The sequence below is a fragment of the Triturus cristatus genome, chromosome 7 (genome assembly GCF_964204655.1).
Source record: "Triturus cristatus chromosome 7, aTriCri1.1, whole genome shotgun sequence".
Taxonomy (NCBI): domain Eukaryota; kingdom Metazoa; phylum Chordata; class Amphibia; order Caudata; family Salamandridae; genus Triturus; species Triturus cristatus.
Window position 1 is genome coordinate 83,070,935 of NC_140590.1, and position 22,509 is coordinate 83,093,443.

Genomic DNA, 22,509 nt, shown 5'->3' on the forward strand with positions numbered 1-22,509 from the left:
AACAAGAGCCCATGGAGGTAGGGTATACTAGAGGACGTATGCTGGTCACAGGAACAGCCCCTGACCGGTATAGGAAAAGAATACATATAAACGGTAAACCCGTTTTCGCCTTTTTGGACACTGGGTGTCACCACACTGTTGTAGATAAATCCCTGGTACGCGAATCCCAATATTTAGGCAACGACTGTATACAGGTCACTTGTGTTCACGGGGAAAAGAAATTGTTTCTCTTAGCGGAAGTTCTCCTCGATATTGAAGGAGAATCCCTGTTACGGAGGGTGGGGGTAGTATCAGCCCTCCCTGAAGCGGTCCTGTTAGGAACAGACCTCCCCAGATTCCATGACTATCTACAGACATCCACCAGTTCATCAAACCCAATAACCTGGTTGTGTGATGCCCCTTTTTATGATGAAGAGTTACAGGGAGGTACCCCCAAAACCCCTAAAACACGAAGGGAAAAAAGGGAAGACCAACTCAGGTATCTTTCTACCAGAGCTGTCTCAGCCTCCCCTGTTTTTGCCTCCTTATGCGAAGTCCCAAGAACAGGACGGAGCTTCAGAGCGACCCAGAAAGATGATACCACCTTACAGCACGCGTGGGAACAGGTCCAGGAAGAACAACCAAACCAGGTAGGACCCTTCTTTTGTATACAAAGGGGGTTACTGTACAGGATCACTCGGGAGGGGGATAAACGAAAAGAACAGTTGCTAGTACCACACCCCTTCAGAGAACAGGTATTGGCACTAGCCCACAGCCAAACAGGGGGTGGGCACTATGGCAAGGAAAATACCCTGAAGTACCTCCTGCCTAAGTTTTATTGGCCGGGGGTATACCAAGAAGTCGCCCGATACTGTGCGGCTTGTCCTCGCTGTCAATTGGTTAACGTCCCTGCTATACCTAAAGCCCCACTGCAACCCCTACCCATCATAGATGTACCGTTTAAAAGGGTGGGAATGGATCTGGTAGGACCCCTGATCACATCAGCTAGGGGACACCAGTACATATTGGTCTTGGTCGATTACGCCACAAAATATCCCGAAGCCATACCCCTGTCATCCATAAAAACCACAGCAGTTGCCCATGCTATGGTCTCATTCTTTTCCCGTGTGGGGTTCCCCCTTGAACTGTTAACCGATCAAGGAACCCCGTTTGTGTCCCGCCTGATGAAGCAGATATGTGACATTCTGAAGGTGAAACAAATACGTACCTCAGTGTACCATCCGCAAACGGATGGACTGGTGGAACGCTATAATAGAACGATAAAAACCATCCTGAGGAAAAGCATAGACAAAGCCGGAAGAGACTGGGACAGGCAACTACCTCTCGTATTATTTGCTATTCGGACACATACCCAAAAATCCACAGGGTTCTCACCTTTCGAACTGTTGTTCGAAAGAAGTCCACGTACTCTCTTGGATATGGCCGTAGAACAATGGACTGAGGACGAGGACGAAGGAAAACCCCTTCTTCAATACTCGGCCTCACTAAAAGACACCTTATCGTCACTGTGGGAGGACGTCCACTCCAACATGGAGAGCGCACAATCCCGGCAGAGAAAGCAATACAACCAACGGGTACGTCTTCGGGAATTCTCTCCTGGTGATCAGGTACTCATCCTCCTACCCAGCTCAGAGAAAAAACTCTTAGCCACCTGGCAAGGGCCCTACAAAGTGATCAATAAGGTGACCCCTGTCACATAACGAGTGGATGTCCCACACAAAAAGAATATAGGTCAAATTTACCACGTAAACCTCCTGAAGGCATGGGAAAACCCAGCCCCCTCCTCAGGTACAGAAGCAACCGTCCACTACATAACGGAGAACAGACCGCTAGAAGTACTCCTCCCACTCCGAGTCCCGAATGACGAACCAGCCCTACAGCTGGGACCCCAACTGACCGAGATCCAAAGAAACCAAATGCTCACACTCTGTGCAAAGTACTCCTCTGTCCTATCAGGGATCCCAGGGAGAACAACTCTAGTGGAACACGACATTATTACCAACACAAAACAGCCCGTGAAACTAAGGCCCTATCGCATCCCCGGGGCCAGGAGACAAGCAGTAGACCAGGAAGTCCAAGATATGTTAAAGGCAGACATAATTGAACCCTCTACTAGCGCTTGGTCGTCTCCCGTGGTCCTTGTCCCAAAACCAGATGGCAGCATTTGTTTTTGCATTGACTTCCGCCAAGTGAACGCAGTGTCCAAATTCGATGCTTATCCCATGCCAAGGGTGGACGAGCTGATCGAGCGATTAGGTGAGGCCAAAGTCATGACCACAATCGACCTCACGAAAGGTTACTGGCAAATCCCTCTCTCCCCAACAGCCAAAGAGAAAACGGCTTTCTCAACACCCTCTGGGTTATTCCACTTCAAAGTACTGCCCTTTGGACTACATGGGGCTCCCGCTACCTTTCAGCGGTTGATGGATACCCTCTTAACCCAACACCGACACTATGCGGTTGCCTATCTGGACGACATAGTCGTGCATAGTCCCGACTGGCATACCCATCTCACCCATCTTGAGGCTATCCTACAGACCCTAGAGAAGGCCGGTTTGACACTCAATCCTAAAAAGACTACGTTCGGTACCAACCATATAGAGTATCTGGGGTATGATATCAGTGACGGTTGCATAAGACCCCAAATCAACAAAATAAAGGCTATCACAAACATACCCCGACCTGTGGATAGAAAAGAAATACGCTCCTTCCTTGGACTAGTAGGGTACTATCGAAGGTTCATTCCCCGGTTCTCGGAACTCGCTAGCCCCCTTTCCGACCTCCTCACAAAAACGTACAGTGGAAAACGCATACCTTGGTCCACGCCTCAAGAAGAGAGTTTTCAGCAGTTAAAAATGGCTCTTTGTTCAGCCCCCGTCCTGATGTGTCCGGACTTCCGGAAAACCTTTGTACTCCAAACCGACGCCTCAGGGAGAGGACTAGGAGCAGTGTTGTCCCAACCGGCTGACTCCGGTGATCTACGTCCCATTCTCTACCTTAGTAGAAAGCTATATCCCCCGGAAGTCAAGTACGCCACAATCGAAAAAGAGTGCCTTGCTCTTAAATGGGCAATGGAGGCCCTACAGTATTACCTCCTGGGACGCCCCTTCTTGTTACTTACTGACCATGCTCCTCTCACCTGGCTGTCGCTCCACAAGGACTCCAATCCCAAGGTCTTACGATGGTTTCTTTCCTTGCAGCCTTTTTCATTTGAAACCCTTCACATGCCGGGTAAACTCCAAACGAATGTGGACTATCTTTCCCGAGTTCCGATGCTAGAATGGCCCGAACGTCCATTCCCGGGGGAAAGGCAGTGTGGTGGTGAGCATCCCCCGGTCCCTCTCAACATCGGTGGCGACTGACCCAACATGGCCGCAGTCAGTACTCCCGGAAGTGGAGGTGACGGACTAGTTGTTTTCCCGGAAGAGGCGGGTGTTTCCGCCTCAAGAGACTGGACGGAAGCAGCGTGAGGCTGTCCATCGGAGAGACCGAGCGAGAAGGAAGAAGAGTGGAGAGCGAGCGAGAAGGAAGAAGAGTGGAGAGCGAGCGAGAAGGAAGAAGAGTGGAGAGCGAGCGAGAAGGAAGAAGAGTGGAGAGCGAGCGAGAAGGAAGAAGAGCGGAGAGCGAGCGAGAAGGAAGAAGAGTGGAGAGCGAACGACGCGGAGGAGGACCAGGTCGATAACAGCTCAAGGAGCACTGCGCCCGAGACCGCTGATCTCCCCGACAACAAGGAGACTGGGTCTCCCATCACCACGGCCCTGGGGGAGGGTCGTGGCTGCAGGCAAGTGCCGGGCGGGTATTGGGGAGTCTTTCGTGGGCTGTGGGGACGCATGAGGGGTATCCACAAACAGTCACCTGACCTTCCTGTCCCCTAGGCACTTAATCACGGGCGATAGGTCCCAGGTGACGGCCGGCACTACCCTCGGTCCCTTCCCTCCCCTTGAAACCCCCCTGCCGTCTTGTGCTGTCGGCTAAAGCCTGGTTTCTTTTGTTTCTATTTCTGTTTCCCATACGTGCCTGAGCCCTGCGAACCCGTGAGATGAACCTGGATGCCTAGAGGAGCCCTGAGTGGGAGGAACCCGCAAAACACGCCTAGAAACCCTCCTTTCTGCTCTTTCTGTTGACGACATAGAGGTTCTGAACTTAATAAACGAAAATCCGAACTAGAAAACTGTGTGGATAGTGTGTGAACTAACGGGAGGGGACACCCAGCCTAAGGGGAATACCACATGGGCCCTACGCCCAAACCCACCGAACATGCCCACAACTTCAGCATCATCCTCGACAGCCAGCTACTCATGAAGCAGCAGGTCAGCATAATCTCTTCTGCCTGCTTTCGCACCTTAAGAATGCTCAGAAAGGTCTTTTTGATGGCTCCTGCCCAACAGTAGGCGAAATGTCATGCAAGCTCTCGTCAATAGCAGACTCGACTACGGCAACTCCCTCTACGTAGGAATCACTGTGCAACTTTTGAGGAAACTCCAGACCATTCAGAATACAGCAACCAGACTCCTTCGCGACCTCCCCAGACAGACGCACATCACCCCTCACCAAAGGAAACTCAATTGGCTATCAGTCACACTAGTTCAAGCTGCTCACCCATGCTCAAACGGCACTACACAACAAAGGACCTGCGTACCTCAACAACAGGGAACTCCATTCCAGATCCTCTCTCGAGCAGCTACCCAGCGGATCCATCAGGCAAACAGTGGAGGCCACTCCTTCTCCTACCTAGTGGTTAAGACATGGAACACCCTTCCCCTACACCTCAGAGCAGCTCAGTCGCTCCAACAGTTCAGGAAGGACCTCAAGACCTGGATGTTCAACCAATACGAACAGGCAGCGGAATCCTACAGCAGGACCCCACAGCACCTCGCGACCCTCATGGATAAAGGATCTGCGCTATGCAAATCCAGACTGATTGATTTAAATTATGTCCAATTTATGAGGTTTCATTCTAACATTGCAAGTAATAATTCAAAACACACTCTCCTTTCAAAAATGTTTACATTTCCTCATTTTATTTAGTTTGTCATTAATGCCAATTAATATTTCAGATATGCTTGCTTTACTAATCAAACAGTTCATCTCTTACTTGCTTAAAGGTGGTATCCTGGCTTACCTGCTGGCACTACACTGACCACCATACATTTAATGTGAGAAATAGCCAGCAGGGTAGTAGATGGCGTTGGCAACAGTGTGACAGTATGGGATCTCCTCTTGCAAGTTTAACTTTCCTTACAAACTTTTTTTGCCTTGTAATATGAACGTTAAAGAGCTGAACACATCAAGAGATGCACACTTGTAAACAACAGGGCTTATTAATAATCCCAGTGAGCCGCCAGAATTTCACTTTGTTTGACGTTCCGGTGGTGCACAAGGCAGACCCATATCTACGAGGCCGTGGAAAGGCACCCAGTGTGGCTTTTCATGACCTCGTAGTTGTGGTGTGAAGCAACGCAACACAAGTCATTACAGTGCCTCACACTGCATCTGAGAGGCCTGCCATGGGCTATGCAGTAGATGTTCCTACTCAACGCCCATGGTTTCTAAAATATTTACAGATTTACAACATAGCATGAATCTGGGAATGCGTGAAACCCATGCGGCTCCCCAGGGCAGGCACAATTGTTGTTTTTGTGAAGAAAGGTGCACCTTCCTGCACAAAAACAACCTGATTTCAATTCAGATGCCCTTGTGGGTTTCTGTATTGGTGCAAGGCTGCCTCAATGGTGCCAACGCAAAGCAAAGGACAGGGATGCAATGTATTGCCGTAAATACGACGCATCCCTGCACTTTCTTAATGGCCTGGTGCTGCAAGCTTGCTTGTGGCACCACATATCATCAATTTCATGGAAATGAGCCCCAATGAGCTTTCTTTCTCCTCCCTGTCAGCACCTTACCAAAGGTGATATTTGGGGGATCAGTGTCTGAGGAGTTCCTTTTTAGGTGAAACTATAACTCCTGATGGGTCACAGGAGGATCGGCAGGTGTATGTCTGAGGAGTGCTTGAAAGGTGAAAAATATAACCCCTGATGGGGGAGGGGATGTTTCATCACATTGGTGACCCATGCTCACTTCTTTTAACTGACTGTAGTGAATCTTGCACCTTTTTGTCTAAACCTCTAAGCCTTACTATAGATACGGTTTCACCCTCTGTACAAGTTGCTTGGACTCACTGGTGGGTCTTGCCTCTTTGTCTAAGGGCCTGATTGGAGGTTTGATGGATCGGTTACTCCATCACAACTGTGACGGATATCCCGTCCATCGTATCACAAATGCATTATATCCAATGCCACTTGTAATACAGTGGAAGGGCTATCCGTCACCGTTGTGATGGAGTAGCCTGTCTGCTGAACTCTAAATCAGGCCCCAAGTCTCTTGGTCACAACATAGTGACTTGTGCATTCTTTGTCCAAACACCGTCTAGTTACTGAAGTCACTTTCAACTTTTTATGGGCTACATGAGAAACATTCTCTTAGCACTTTGGTCTTTAACTAAGCCAAATCAACTTACTTTACTGAGTCTTGCTCTTTCAAAGCTCAGTGGACTCACTGTCAGGACTCTACTCTTTATCAATGCTACATGGACTTACTGCTAGTAAGCGATCTTTCTATTCAGCGAGGAGAGCAGAGAGGGTACAGAGCTATAGAGCGAGTGATCCTTCCATCCAGTTATCAGAGCAGAGAGGACACAGGCTTCAGAGAGAAGGATCCAGGGAGAGGGATTTTTTCCATTCAGTCTAGAGACCAGAAAGGATGCAGTCCACAAAGAGAGGAATCCTTTCATTTAGCCAAGGGATCAAAGAGGATACGGGCCAGAAAGAGAGGGATCGTTCCATTCACCCAGTAGCACAGAGATGATACAGGCTAGAGAGAGAGGGATCCTTCCATTCACCCAGTAGAGCAGAGTTGGTACAGGCTAGAGAGAGAGAGGAAGCTTTCCATTCACCCAGTAGAGCAGCGATGATACAGGCTACAGAGACAGCTCCTTCCATTCACCTAGTAGAGCATGGATAATTAAGGCTACAGAGAGAGAGAATCCTTCCAATCAGCCAGGAGAGCACAGGGATTTCAGGCCACACATAGAGGTGTCCTGTCAGTCAGCCATGAGAGCAGAGAGCATTCAGTCCACAAAGAGAGGGATCATTCCATGTATCCAAGGGATCAAAGAGGATGCAGGGTAGAGAGAGAGGGATCCTTCTATTCACCCAGTAGAACAGATACAATACAGGCTAGAGAGAGAGGGATCCTTCAATTCAGCCATGACAGCAGAGAGGATCCAGACTACAGAAAGGGCTCATTCCATTCAGCCATGACAGTAGAGAGTATATGGGCTACAGGTCTTTCCATCCAGCCATAAGAGCAGTGTGGATATAGGCTACAAAGAGAGGGATCCTTCCCTCGTACATAAAGCAGAGAGAATACAGGTTGTGGAGAGAGGGGCCCTTCCCTTCAGACATGACAGTAGAGAGGCTACAGAGAGAGGGATACTTCCGTTAAGCCATGACAGCAGTGAGGACACTGACTAGAGATGCTGGGGAGGGGGTCTTTCCATTCAGCCAGGGGAGCAGAGATGATAGAGTGCTACAGAGTGAGTGATCCTTTCATCCAGTTATCAGAGCAGAGAGGACACAGAAAGAGGGATCCTTCCATTCACTCAGTAGAGCAGAGATGATACAGGCTAGAGAGAGAGGGTGATCTTTCCATTCACCCAGTAGAGCAGAGATAATACAGGCTAGATAGAGGGGAAACCTTCCATTCACCCAGTAGAGCAGAGATAATACAGGCTAGATAGAGGGGAAACCTTCCATTCACCCAGTAGAGCAGAGATAATACAGGCTAGATAGAGGGGAAACCTTCCATTCACCCAGTAGAGCAGAGATAATACAGGCTAGATAGAGAGGAAACCTCCCATTTACCCACTAGAGCAGAGATGATACAGGCTAGAGAGAGGGATCCTTCCCTTCAGCCACGGCAGGGGGGGGGGGCACTGGCTACAGATGCAGAAGGGGGGATCCTTCCATTCAGCCAGGAGAACAGAGAGGATACAGGCTACAGAGAGACGGGTCATTCCATTCGCCATGAGAGGCGTATGGAGACATAATACACAGAGACAAATCCTTCCATTCGGTCTTGAGAACAGAGGGGATACAGGCTACAGACAGAGGAATACTTCGATTCCGCAATGAGAGCAGTGTGAGCACAGGCTAAAGAGAGAGAGAGAGAGAGGTATGAGGTATCCTTCCATCCAGCCAGGAGGACAGAGAGGACACAAGTGAGAGAGGGATCCTCACCTGCAGCCGTGAGGGTGGAGAGGGCATAGGTGATAAAGAGAGGGCGCCTCACCTGCAGCCAGGAGGGCAATGAAAGCACATGTGATAAAGAGAGCGGGACCCTCACCTTCAGCCAGGACCACAGAGAGGACGTAGGAGAGAGCGAGAGGCCCCTTCATGTTCCAGGGAGAGCGATGGCCCGAGTGCCGTGAGCGCGCCAGTCCGCGTGCCTGGGGTCTCAGGGTTCAGGCCTCGAGGCACGTTCCATTTAAGGGCGGGTGCTGCGCACAGGTGTTCCGGATAAAGGGGACTCACACAAACGGGGGTGCGCCTACACATATCCGAGCCCAGCTGCTTTCAGGTTTAACTACCATTGTTTTTTTCCATATTTCAGAACAAGTTCCTTTGTAGAAATGAGTCTAACCTGGCAACAGAAAGAACAATGGCGGGGGCGTCCTCTAAACCTGTAGTTTCGGTGAGCAGCGCCCTGGTTTCTGTGCTTTCTTCGGAGCAGGTGCTGAAGAAAGCCCCTGCTCTCTGGGCTCACGTTTGCTTTTGGCAGCTTTGAGGAAGGATTCTCGGAAACACCGCGCAGGAGCAGAGAAGCTGAAAAGCGCTGCTGAGGGTGTAGCAAAAGTGATGCTGGGGCGCGGTCAGTCACTGTCAGCTTTTCCACTTCCCTCAGGAGTGTTTTTTGTGCACGTGTACCTGGGTTTTCAGAGGTACCTGGGCTTTTCACATATTTTCCAACAATCTTTGACCTCATGTGATGTCTTATTAGCACATATGTCTCTGCACGAAGGGCTTTTGCACCTCTATGTGATACCGCCCTCCTGCTGACTTTGAGCTCAGGGTGAATTTGTGTCTTTAATGTGCTGCTGCACCTAGCATCGATTTTGTTCAGAAATATGATTTTTCTCATGATCTTATTATGGCCACCAAACTTAAAACAAGAAGACCTTCATACGAGGTCAGGCTCCTGGATGTCTGTAACAACAGCTCATTCCCTCCTGACAGCCCAAAACTACCCCTGAGTAGCTTCAGGCACGGGGCCCTGAGAACCAGACCTGAGAAGTATCACACCTGCCAACAGCATAGTCTCAGACTGGAGTCTTATACAAGAAACCCCTTATTGGGAAAAAATGTACCTTCTCGTGCCTCCTTGCCAAGGAGTGTGAGCTGCACATCACCCTGTATGCAAATCAGGAAGTCGGGATGTTGCCCCTAGAATTCAACATTTTACCAAGTTGTTTGATTACCCTTGCACCGTGTGACCCACCCCGCATCACATCAAAGCCGCACTTCCTGCGGAGTTATGATATTATATTAGCCGGAGAAATATAATGGTATACGGACATCATACCAAGAATATCAAAAACTGACAAGCCATGGAGGTAAGTGCACATCTATACATATGTAAATATATATGTATGTATATATGTTTAGATGCGGATTACATGTATGTTTATTCCAACACATTAGGTTTTGCAAGTAAGAGCAAAAAATCTATCCATCTTAATATCTATCTATCTGTCTCCCCGTTCATCAGTCTATCTATATATATATCACACAAACACACACACATGAATAACGTGCAGATTGTGATGCATTCAACACCAAAATGTAATGCACCAGTAGCTGAAAGGACTCTACATTTGTGGTAGATAATGGCACTTTATAAAAAAAAGAAAGAAAAAAATGTACCCTATGATAGGAAGTTTAAACAAATATAGAACTTGGATAGGTGAACGAGATATTTGGGAGAATTTAGCATGACAATGACAGACATTGGAAAGAGGTCCACCTTAGTTCCAATTATTTGTTAAGATTAGAAATATAAATAGAATACATGGAAGACAGGGTCACACAGGACGATCAATGCAACGAAAGACACTAAGCACTTTAGTATATCCCTTAGAATAGAGTAGCACAAGTCACTTTATTAGCATAAATGTAATAGTAAGGGACATTTTGAGAGGTTTGTGCAATAAGGGCACATGAAGAAGTGAAGAAGTAATGCACGCGTCACTTTAATGAGAGTAATAAGTGCCTTAGACACCTTGGAGCACATGTCACTTCAGGTATTTTAGAGGAAGCAGTGCAATAATGAATGATGTGACATTAGGAGTCAGACGCTTAATGTATGTGACATAGCATGCACAGCTCAGTAAAGAAACCAATGTTGCACTTTGACACTTTTCCAATTCGGATATTAATAGAACAAGTGCAATAGCACAAGACACCTCTGAAGGAGAGTGCAATAATTACAGTGATGAGAATAGGGGAGAGGAGTTGGCCTAATGCTATGGCGGTGGACCTCAAATCTGGGGAACCGGGTTCGAGTCTCGGCAAGGACGCTCAACATCCTGTGATTCTGGGCAAATCGCTTAATCTCCTCTGCCTAACACAAACAAGCATTGGCATAGCCAATAGGTCTCGCCTTTGGGACCTTATAAGTATTTAATTACGCAGCACATTATCCTTGGTGCAACAACAACTGTTGCATGGCTTAACACTTATAAGGTCCCAAAGGCGAGACCTATTGGCTATGCCAATGCTTGTTAACTGGAGGGAATGTCTGTTGTACCCGCTCCTTGGCCATTCCCAGAGCCTGTGAAAGTGTCTGCAGTGAATTCCCCCCTCAGCCCCACCTTTGACATGGCAGGCTTTGCTGACTATAGAAGGAGAGGCTATCCCCCACCTCCCTCCTCCGTGCAGGGCGGCAACAGGCCCTCCTCATGGAGGGCCAGGGAGTGCTGTCAGGCACGTGAGAGGGTAATCTAACTGACACCTACGGCTCACACCCCCTCAGGCACCAAGGGGCTTTAAAGCACTGCCTGACATCCCAGTCAACACAAGGACAACCTGTGACCTCTGGCGTGTGGGACGGTAGCGGCGTCTCTCCGTCAGTTGAGTAATCGGGGAATAAAATGGCGACTTAACTAAAATTCCAGGCCATCGATCTTATATTATGGAGTCAAAATAAATGAGGAAAAGACAGCCATGCGTAGTTAGTGTTCCTATGCAAAGTGCCACCCCATGCCGCCATCATAGTGCAGTTTTCAAATAACTTATCAGGTAACGTTTAGCATTGCGATGTAATAATCCTGGCCCTAAATAATTCTCTACAGAAAATCTTTTGTTCCAGGTGCAAATGAGCTCACTACTGCACGTTTTTTTGAGGGGGAGGGGGCAACCTGATTCCGGTAGTTTTGTAGTTCTTATTAAATATAGACCAATAAGAGCTATAACCTCGTCAGTGTGCAACTCGCACCAGGCACAGAACAACTTGTGACTAAATTGAGAGCTCTTGTGAACAGACATTTCTTTTTAATCCCTCTAGTGAGTTGTAGTTCCTCTGTTGTGGATGGGGCGCATGGAGACGGCTCTCGGTGGCCCCATGCGCCCAAGCGTGCACACCACGTCCCACTGAGTACTGCCTTCTCTTCAAGGAAGCAGCGCGGGTTCCCGGCGTGCTGGCCTTTCACCTCCAGCAAGGAGGGGCTTGCACATGCAGTGCTTGCTCGAGGACCTTGGCCGCGCGAGCCCCAGACTGCCTGCAGCTTTCGTTGGGCGTGGACGTCACGAGGCAATGGCTAATGACTCACCCCAGCAGCCGCACGCGTGGAAATAGCCACCGAGGCCGCACTTGCAGTATCTCAAGGTTGAAAGTCACAGAAACGTGGATTTAGTTTGCAAATAATTTTGACCATTTTAAATGTAATCTGCCCGTGGTGAGTAAAGCTTTCATTTAGTAAATCATGGATAGATTGTATGTAGCGTGTACTGCTTCCGATACAGCAAGCAATTTTTGAAGCTGTTTTGCGCACAGCTCTTCGCATTTTAGGCTGAACGTCCTTCAAATGACTCTAATTAAAAAATGTTCAAAGCATGCACTTTTTATGGAAGGAAAATACATATTTAATTTCTTTTGGTAGGTTTACAATCTGTAACATTTCCACTTTAGGAACTCTTGAATATGTGTAACGAATTCCCGGCAGTGATTCCTATGTACACGCTCATGCCTGTATAACCATACACAGTAAAGCGTAAAAACCAACATCGCTGGGAAACCAGTGAAGTATGTCATAAACCACCGGAAGCCGGCTCTTAATTAATATGGAAAATCCCAGAAAACGCCCTAACCACAAACAACATAGCTCAAAAAGCGCAGTAAATTGCAGACAACAAGAAGTTTCACTGACTGAGAGACCTACTTGTTTCACTCAAATAGGTTACAAAAAAAAAAGTGGGAGGGGTGGGGGAGTGCGGCCGAGAGCAGGGGCACGCAGCATTTACCTTAAGGGAGCGAACGCGATAATTGCTAACACATGGCGCCTCTGCTCGCTCCCGCAAGGGAAACGCCAAATGTGCACGCGTTGCAATAGAAAGCAATGCAAAGCGGGCACGTTTTTCGCCTAAAAAGCTGATCGATTCCAAGAGGCCCCCTCCTACGCAACGCATGTGTGCTGCGTAGGCGAGACCTAATGAATCTGTCCTCATGTAATGCAACTGGTGCTCATGTAAAGCGCTCTGATACTCGATACCTTAGGGTCAAGCTCGCACTATATAAAACGCCGTAAAAGAAATAATCATAATTAACCTCTGAAGTATAGTGTAGAATTTAAAAAACAGCATTATATTGCACAGGTCACTTTCAGCACAAAACACATAAAATATAGGTAGACATTGTACATATCAATGAGAGATTATAATGAATCAAGAAAAAAAGAAAAACATTTCGTAATTCAAAAATGTGATAGAATATGCGCAAAATGACAGTGAAGATTAACCAGCCTAAGAGAGTAATCCATGCTCTAGTAGCCAACTGGGCATAAACATAGTGAAAGGACATGTTAAATAGGATGGGGATGCCTGTTGCGGTGTATTTGGAGGCCCAGTAGTAGGCGGAAGCTGAAACTAGTTGGCCCGGGATCTAAGTATTAATATACAAAATCCTGTGAAAATATGAAACGAAAATTAAATAAAGGATGAATATAATACCTACAAAGATCGTTTTTCCCGGTAGCATCCTTAGGGTGTTGAAGAAGGACAAGGATACTGCGTTGATTTGGCCGACCATGTCCAGTTTTTTGGTTATGATGATTCTGAGGTTTCTTGCTTGTAAGCGAGGCATGGGTATGGGTCTGAGGTCTGTGCGCCACCAGGTGGTGTCCCATGGTGAGGCACCTTTCCCAAACATCACTACTTTGATCTTGTCCAAGTTCAGTTGAGGCAGTTGGATTTAATCCAGATGGCCACTTCATTCAAGCTGTTGAAGAGTGTCGAGACTCCACAGATGAGTTCTCGCACGTAAGAGGAGTAGGACGACATGTTGACCGGTTTAGCATCCTCCAGCGAAGAAATAACAGATACATTCAAGGGCTTCAACTCAGAACAGGCAGAAAGACAGTTTTGGAGGCTGCTGATAGGTCTGGTAAACATGAGGACCGCAGTTTCCCCCCTGTCTCGGATCATTTGGATATCATCCATTGCTGCTATGAGGGCAGTTTCTCTGCTGTAGTTGGGTCTGAATCCTGATTGTGTGGCGCCTAGAAGCTGGTGATTGATTAAGTGGTTTAAGAGCCCTTGTTGATGGTTTCTTCCAAGACCATGGTTAGGTAGTGACGAAGGGCTATCGATCAGCAGTTGGCAAGTTTCGTTGGGTTGGCCGAGGGTATTTTTAGGAGGGGTTGATGGCTGCATGTTTCGATGGTTCCAGAAAGATGGTAGTACTGTTGGAGGTTTTGAGGATGGGATGAGGGCCTCGCTGATAGGGATCGCTCCTTTGTCAAAGGCGTGATGGGGCCTGGATGCTGGAGCACCGGAGTGTATGGCCTTCATGATATCTGCGGTTTCAGCTGTGCTGATGGTGTCCCATGTGGTGTTTCCGTTGTCTTCATTCATTACTGGGATACTTCTGGAAGGATTTAGGGGGTCCGGTTGTGGTGTGAAGTTGCTGTATATGGTTGTCACTTATCTACAAAAGACGTTTGAGAGGTCATTACACAGAGCTGTGTGTGTGGTGAAATCCGTGATAATAGTGTGGTGAAGACAGGGTTTTGCCTGCACACATTGCAATGTGAGCATAAGCGTTTTAGATAAAACGCCATCTTGCCACTTTGCTGCTTTTGCATATGACACTACAGGTAGCTGTTATTATAAGTAAAACTGTTAGCTTGCATTTTCTTCACATGGGCACAATCTGTTTTTCACATCCCTAGACTTACACCGCGACCTTAGTCTGAACACTGTGTGCAGAAACTGTCAAGGTCAAATAACAATGTATGCTGTTGAATTCAGGTTGATCGGCCCACGCTCTAGACACAACAAGCTAGGCCTGGGCTAAAATTCCGTTCCGCTTGCGGAAATTGCGATAATTTGACATTTTCGCATTCCGCGGAGAGCGCGAAAATGTCAAAATGTCCGCAATCCGAATTTTACCGGAAATCTTTCGCTTGCTCATGCTGTAAAATAATACATTCTCGCATGCGCGCGATCGCCTTACCTGAATCCCTGCATTCGCCAACAAGTTTTCCCGAACCGGTCGCGTTCTCCACAAGATGTTGGATTGTTGGTAGCCATTTGCGCTGTCTCGCGACAGTTCGCACCCGCAGTAACGTCATTCGTCGCGCGATCACATCTTTCTTCTCTCGATCATGCACCGCGAGACAAGTGAAAACAAGATGGTCGCGCCCGTGAGCAACCGCATGGGTAAGTTGGCGAGCCGCGACCACGCAGAAAATACCGCAAACGGGCGGAAAAAAAACTTCCGCATCTTCGCGATATTTCCGCGTGTTTGCGGAGATTTTTAACATTTTCGCGATAATTTGCAAAAGTGAATTTTGCTAATTCCGCCCACTCCTACAACAAGCACACAGCTGCAAATATCTGAAACTCAGGTGCATTTAATATTGTATTGCATGCATGATTCTGGCACTCTTGGAGAAAACCTTTCCAGACACAGAGAGCAGTTCTGATCCTGTGAAGTGATTCACCTAAGCTAATCTTGCAGGTATGGGGTTCCCCATTGAAGCATAGAGACCTTCTATTATTATAAAACTAGCTTATAGCCAGGGGAGGCTGGTATACAAGGTGCTAGAGAACCTGTTTCCACTGTCATTATAATATTTCTCCCTTTGTATTTTATGGAATTGTAACAATGCTGATGGTTTTATTTCTAATCATTTGTTTGCTTATGTTAGCCAAAATACTGCATCTTAGAGCACGTGGTTAAAAATAAACATTTTAAACTTTCAATTATTCAAGTTGTGGACTGATATGAGACTAAAATCGAAAATGTGTTCTTGATTCCCACCATTCCTGAATGTAACCTAAGTCGCTTGTTCTGGGTTGTCTAATTATTGGTTGCTTTGCTGTAGTATGGAGAATGAATGAGCCATTGATGCTAGTCGCATAGGGATTCTGGGTACTTAGGGGAAAGTGTTTTGGTACACCACAATTCACTGAGGTCCTGGTGTCCTGCGCATAGTTCTGTGCATGAGCAGAATCCCCGCAACATGGTGCACCTAACGTTTTGGTCTTATGTTTGAGATGCCTTAGTAGTGCTTATATTTATCCACAACACCCTCACTCTTGTTTCCAGTTGACGGGAGCGACGGTTTAAACCTACCTATATAGTTGACATTATAGGTTCATTCAAGCTTGACAATTAAAAAGGTTTCATTTTGAATTACTGCCCCTTTTTGTGCTACGGTTTAATATAGATTGTTTTTCTTCTCTGCATCCTTATGGCTGAAGTTGCTATTGCAGCGCATAGTCGCGCACCTCTCCGGCATCATTTGACGCAGTTCGGGGTGCCGGACGATGGAATGTCAATAATCTTAGTAGTGAGTGCCAATGCATCGTTCCCCTATGAGCTTTTTTACTCTTCGGTTACGTTTCCGGAGGTGAATGCGGATGATAAGACGTTCCACTCTTACACTCCTATGGCAGTTCCAGCGAACTACACGCCGTATAGGACGCAGGAAATTCCAATTTCCGCTTGGCAGCATCGTATTTGGTTCAATGGCCCCCTCCCCCACACTGTAACTCCATTGCGGTTATGTTCCTTGTCCATTCCTGGGGCCAGTTGGCCAGTCTTGGCCGGGTTCCCACCTCATCCACGTTATTTGCAAGCCCAGGTGGATGACTTACGTCAACTACATACCGCCTTGATTGCGGTGTATAGGGCTTTGGTACAATACGTCTCGCGCAATCTCCAGGTGGGGGCACCTGGGGTTGCGACGCAACTAGTTGGACCGGCCGGGATCACTATTAGTCCCATCATGGTTAATTCGGTAATGGACAAGTGCCCCCAGAATAAGGATGATATGCCTTATTGGCTTGCTGAGAAATTTGACCAGCTGGAAGCAGTATTTCCTAATTCAACTCCTGTGGAGAAACACAGGATTCTTACAATTAGTTTGCAGAAAGACTTAGTCCCTGAAGAAACAAATTGTGAGTACTGGGGTAAAGTATTTGCAGTGGTCTACGCGAAGTGCTTCGGCACTTCATCTATGACTGTATTGCCCTCCATAATTAGGCGTGTTCTGGATGAGCACGGTCCGGAGGCGGCGGTCGAGTTGGGAATGAGGCTCGTACGTAGTTGGTGATCTCATCCTTGCTAACGTCAAGGGAGATGCAGTTAACTATCATGTGTTAAATGAGCTGCGCCTCGTCGCCGACGTCGATAAACCCTGGCAGTTACCAAGAATTATTGTGGAGGCATATAAGACCATTGGCCGCAATAGTTTGGGTGTTAAGCCTTTTGCTAAAATGACAACGCAACCTCAAACTCAGACGGTTAAGTCTACAAAAGACGACCATCCTGTTTTTCCTAAACAAAATTGGAAAGGTGAAAAACAGGGGAAGCAGCAACAGAAAAAGGGGTCACGTCCTGCATCACCAATACCAGTGACTATTGAATGCACATGCCAACAGGTCGGCCTAGAAAACTTGGGACTTCCTGCTGATTATCCGAAACCTTGTTTGATCTGCGCAGTGATTTTGAGTACTTTCCCCGGTATCTACAAACTGGTGTCCCTTGAATCTCTCATAAATTACTCTCAGGAGGAGATTTTGGTGATTCTTATCTCCGTTCAGAACAACGAACTTGCTGTGCCTTTCTTGCAGCTGCTAACGGCTTTACTCTGACATCAGCTGACACGCCGCCTTTTCCCCAGCGCCGTGTGGAATCCGGCACGTCTCTCTGCCAGTTTCCGCATCCACTTTCTGTTCTCCCTACGAACTCGCACCAGGATTGTCTGAGCAGTGCGAGGACGCGCTGTTTTCCCTTTTTACTACCGCAACCTCCAGGAGGTGTAGTTAGGTTACTATTTTCCTTTTTAGACGCAAGGCGTGCTATTGGAGTCCTCGTTCGTTTCTTTCACTGCAGTGCGGTCTAATTATAGAAACTGTCCGCGCTGCCTTGTTTTCTTTCACGAGCATTTGGATAACCATTTGGACAATTACACATTACGTTATCTAAGCTGGATGCAAGTACTTGCTATTTTTTTCTTTTTGAATTCACAACTTTATTGCACGACTTTTTTCTAAGAACATTCCTGTATAAATCGGTGCAGGCTATTTTTGGGACTATCTCATGCACCAAATTCAAACGCCCCGAAGGCAGACGTATGCCTCTAATTATCTATTGAGGCGCATCATCAAGCTCTGCTATTGAAAGAGCAGTTTTGTATATTTTTTTGTTTTTTGATTTTATCGACAAGACTTCTTATTGAATTGGGTTCCTTGGTTGCCGCTGCCGATAAGGTCTTCCTTCTGCTGCACCGCCTTCCACAACTTCTGCTGGCCATAAACACCCTGGTAGGACGAGGTCCCAGGGCTACAATCCCTGCACTGCCGCTGCTAGCACTCGGGAGGAGGACTTCAACTCCCAGAGTGCCACCCTTCAGCTCCAGCTGATGTGAGTGAGGGGGAGGCGTGTCAACGCGCATATAGCGCTGCCTCTACCCCCGCGGTGTGGGTCCCTCAGTTGCCACTGCCGATAAGGTCTTCCTTCTGCTGCACCGCCTTCCACAACTTCTGCTGGCCATAAACACCTTGGTGGGACGAGGTCCCAGGGCTACAATCCCCACACTGCCGCTGCTAGCACTCGGGAGGAGGACTACAACTCCCAGAGTGCCACCCTTCACCTCCAGCTGATGCGAGTGAGGGGGAGGCGTGTCAACGCGCATATAGCGCTGCCTCTCTCCCCGCGGTGTGGGTCCCTTCGTTGCCGCTGCCGATAAGGTCTTCCTTCTGCTGCACCACCTTCCACAACTTCTGCTGGCCATAAACACCCTGATGGGACGAGGTCCCAGGGCTACAATCCCCGCACTGCCGCTGCCAGCACTCGGGAGGAGGACTACAACTCCCAGAGTGCCACCCTTCAGCTCCAGCTGACGCGAGTGAGGGGGAGGCGTGTCAACAAGCATATAGCGCTGCCTCTCTACCCGCGGTGCGGGACACACGCAGGACGCAGCCCGGACCAAGGGCGGGCCCGTCTGTGCCCATCAGGAACCGGATGAGACTGGACTGGGCCACCCCTCTGAGAACAAGCTTTTGATAACATATGTGGTAAGCCCAATCATCAGCATTAAAGCAAGTAATCAATTGTAGTAGGCCATACGGACCATTGTGTAGGACCGTTGCAATATTTGTAACGTTTGCCCTGTCCTAGGCGCTGTAAATCATGAGTAAATGTAAGGGAGCTGCTGCCACTCTGGATGCTTTTATCATCAGAGCAGAATCCCTATTAACCCACGAGATTCAAATAGCAGAAAGGCGTTTATCCCTTGATCCTGTTTCCATCACCACAAATAGACAATTACGCTCACCTAAATTAATTGATACCTTGCAAACAACTCCGTTAAGACCTGCATTAACGGATCTAAACGAGTCACTGGCACTTGACATTTTAACTACTTCTTTACCCATGGAGCCAGATGACCTAAATAGCATAACCAGTTCAGGTATGGTATCTCGTCAACGAACATTAAGATCGACAGTGGGCGGTAAGGAGGAAGTAACACAGGTAAAAAAAAGAGCTAACCCTGGCACTAGGAAACCAAAAGCAAAGAAAGTTGGGGGGGTTTGTCATACGATAAAACAAAATCAACTCACAGGCGCCCATATGGGATTAAAAAATAGGTCAGTACACAGACTGAGGTAGATTATACTCTGCATCTCCCTCAGATGGAAAAAATTGTTGGCAATATAGAGCGAATTACCAAAATGTCCATAGAGTCGGCATATGGGGCTATGCAAGCCCAGATTGTTGAACTTATGAACAAGAAACGAAGTTCTTTGGACAATAAGATTGAGCAGTTGAATACCACCATAGGCCATTTGGAGAACATCATTGGTACTGTCTGCTCTAGTGTTTATGAAAGAGGGCACCAAATTGCACGACAACAGCTACCAACACAACTACCTTCACAAGCGGAGGGCTGGGCTTCAACTGACAAAGGCAAAATAAGCACCATGAGTAACGTGGGCAGGGACTTGCCTAGGGTAAATTCCCACATTATAGCTACAAGGACGGGCAGCACACAGGCTGTGCTAACAGCTCCCGATGGTCCGAGAATCCACTCAGGTTGGGCAATAACACCTAGTCCAAAATGCACGGACCTAACTCCTAACTCTGATATTTTAAGATTGCCCCCCTCTTCATGCCCATATGTGCTAATTTTAGCTGGGGTGCCTGTTTTGAAAAGAGAACAGAAAGAGTCTTGGAGTAGCCTGCGGAATAAAACAGTTGATTGGCTAACAAGATTAAAAAAATTTAACCCACTAAACATTGATGACATTCTCATGGTTCGTAGGGTAGGGTGGGTTGGCGAATCCTCAAAGAACATAAAGGACGATTGTGTGGTTATTAATTTTAGACGTCCCCAGATGGTTCGGAATCTGCTAAACACACGTGAGGAGACATCTCTCTGAAACACTAGTGTATGCGCTCTTCCCCTTGGATATTTTTACAGACCACCCCATGGAAATAGTGTCAACGACGCAGACATTTTGGTTCCTCTGTCAAATAGATTTCAGGGATTATCTTCATTAGATTCTTTAGATTGACAACAAAAATCTTTAATTTGCAAAACAAACAACGGTCTTGTTAAGGCCCACTTAGATAACCATACGGCCCAGTCTCATTCTTTGCATTTACAAAATGCAGAAGTTCCACAGCGTGTTATAAAGGTTGGTGGGATTCACGAACCACCCAAGCAGGTGGGAGTAGGGTCTCCATCTAGCTTCCAAACCTCTCCTTTAGAGTTGCACTTAAATCAGTCAATGTAAATCAACATGTTAACCTTGTCACAAGGTGATATAGTAACCGGGATATTATCCTCCACAAAACCAAGTAAGCAGATGGGAGTACGTCTTACCTCATGGAACATTGCAGGGCTAAACAGGAACCTAATAGACTTGCAATGGAACGAATACATAGAACAGAGTGATATCTGCCTCTTGCAGGAGACTTGGTCATTGGAAACCGCCCACAGAGTGGGATTCAAGACATTTAGTGTGAACGCCAACCCATCAACAAAAGGCAAGCCATCAGGGGGCCTTGTAATATGGATAAAGATCACCCTCGAAATTGATATTACTCCACTGTATATACCGTCACAGGACTTGGTTGGTGTAAAAATGGTTACACGGGACGGCAAAGATTTATACCTAATTAATATCTACAATAGACCAAGCCCTGCCTCCAAAGAATCATTAACGATAGAACAGCTTGATTCCTTTTTAAGTACACTTGGACCAAAGACGAGGGTAATTGTCGGCGGAGACTTTAATTGTAGTTATGAACCGGCGGTGGGTTTCGATAAGCTTTTCGAGAGTGAAGACATGGCAAATAATATTCTGCCGTAGAAAGCAACAGGGAAGTGCGGTGCACTGTAGCAGCCGCACAAATTTTAAAGCTCACAACGGGCTATGGACTAAGAGCATGTAACGGTCGTCTGCCTTCGGACAGACCAAATGCATCTACATTTTGTAGAGGCAGCTCGCGGAGCAATATCGACTACATATTGGTGTCAATAGAGTTCTGGCCACCTGCTCTTGACTTAAAAATAGACCAAAGAACTGAGAGCGACCATCGTCCATTACAGCTGATGTTAGCGCCCCAGCATTTTTATTCCACTCTTTTGGGTGGTAGAGATACTAGTACTTATGAAGACGACACCATACTAAGTAATAACCGTTGAGCTGTAAAGTGGCCTCACATTCTAGCGAACAGCCAGTCTATGACAAGTATTTATAATATTTTTGCAGATACTATTGCATCCTTTATGCATTTACCAGTAGATAAAATTCCAACGCTAGACCTACATAATACCCTTGTAGATGCTCTAACTCCGATTATTAGTAATATAACCAAGGAGCATACAAAATGAGGCAGCAAATCCCTGGTATAAAAAAGACTGTCAGGTAGCAAAAGTAGAACTCATCCAGGCAATTAAAAATAATAATGTAATTGCAATAAGGGAAAAGAGGACAAAGCATAAGAGAGCCCTTGCAAATGCTAAAAAAAATGGGATGACGATACCTGGACAGACCTAATAAACGCAGCCAAGTTTAAGGATCAGTCAGGTTTTTGGAGACTGATAGCGGTAGGGAAGAAGGCAGGAAGGGATACTAAGGACCTTTTTTTGGATGCCAATACTTGGTTTGATCATTTCTACCACCTTTATTCTGATAGTGAATGCAAGCAACTTACAATCAATGAAGATTCGTCGATTACCTCTAAGGTTGCCAACCTGCACTTTAGCCTGAAAGAAACAACTATGGCAATTGAGTCAGTGAAGTCGGGAAAAGCCCCTGGACCCGATAAAATCCCAGGAGTCTTACTAAAACATGATATCAGTGTTTGGGGACCATACATACATTTTTTGTGCAATGCAATAGTTTTGGGTACACCAATACCCGAAACATGGAAACCGATATGACCCAGCCAATTATCGCCCTATCAGTTTAATAGATATTTTACAAAAAATCTTCGCTAGGCACATTTTAAATAGACTAAGTGAGTGGATTGAGGAGAATAAGGTATTTTCAAAATTTCAGGCAGGATTTAGAATTAAAACCAGCACTATTGACCAGGTTTTTAGATTTACATGTCTGTGCTGGAAATATATAACCCTAAGGAAGGGTCATTTGTACATTGCCTTTGTAGATCTAAAGGCAGCATTCGACCTCGTACGCCGAAATTTACTGTGGGATT

General features: G+C 46.9%; 1 protein-coding gene across 2 annotated transcripts in view; it reads right to left on the bottom strand.

Annotated features, from left to right (window-relative positions):
• LOC146808878 (phospholipase A2 inhibitor and Ly6/PLAUR domain-containing protein-like) overlaps positions 1 to 22,509 on the bottom strand; it is a 671,205-nt gene that overhangs the window by 447,763 nt on the left and 200,933 nt on the right. The window contains exon 1 of one of the 2 annotated variants that reach the window (XM_085615689.1): positions 8,404 to 8,497. The exons of the other annotated variant lie outside the window; for it this stretch is intronic. Coding sequence (XP_085471815.1) covers positions 8,404 to 8,455 — 52 coding nt within the window. The 5' untranslated portion in view covers positions 8,456 to 8,497. Of the gene's footprint in view, positions 1 to 8,403; positions 8,498 to 22,509 lie in introns of those variants that run through there. 2 annotated transcript variants of the gene reach the window in all.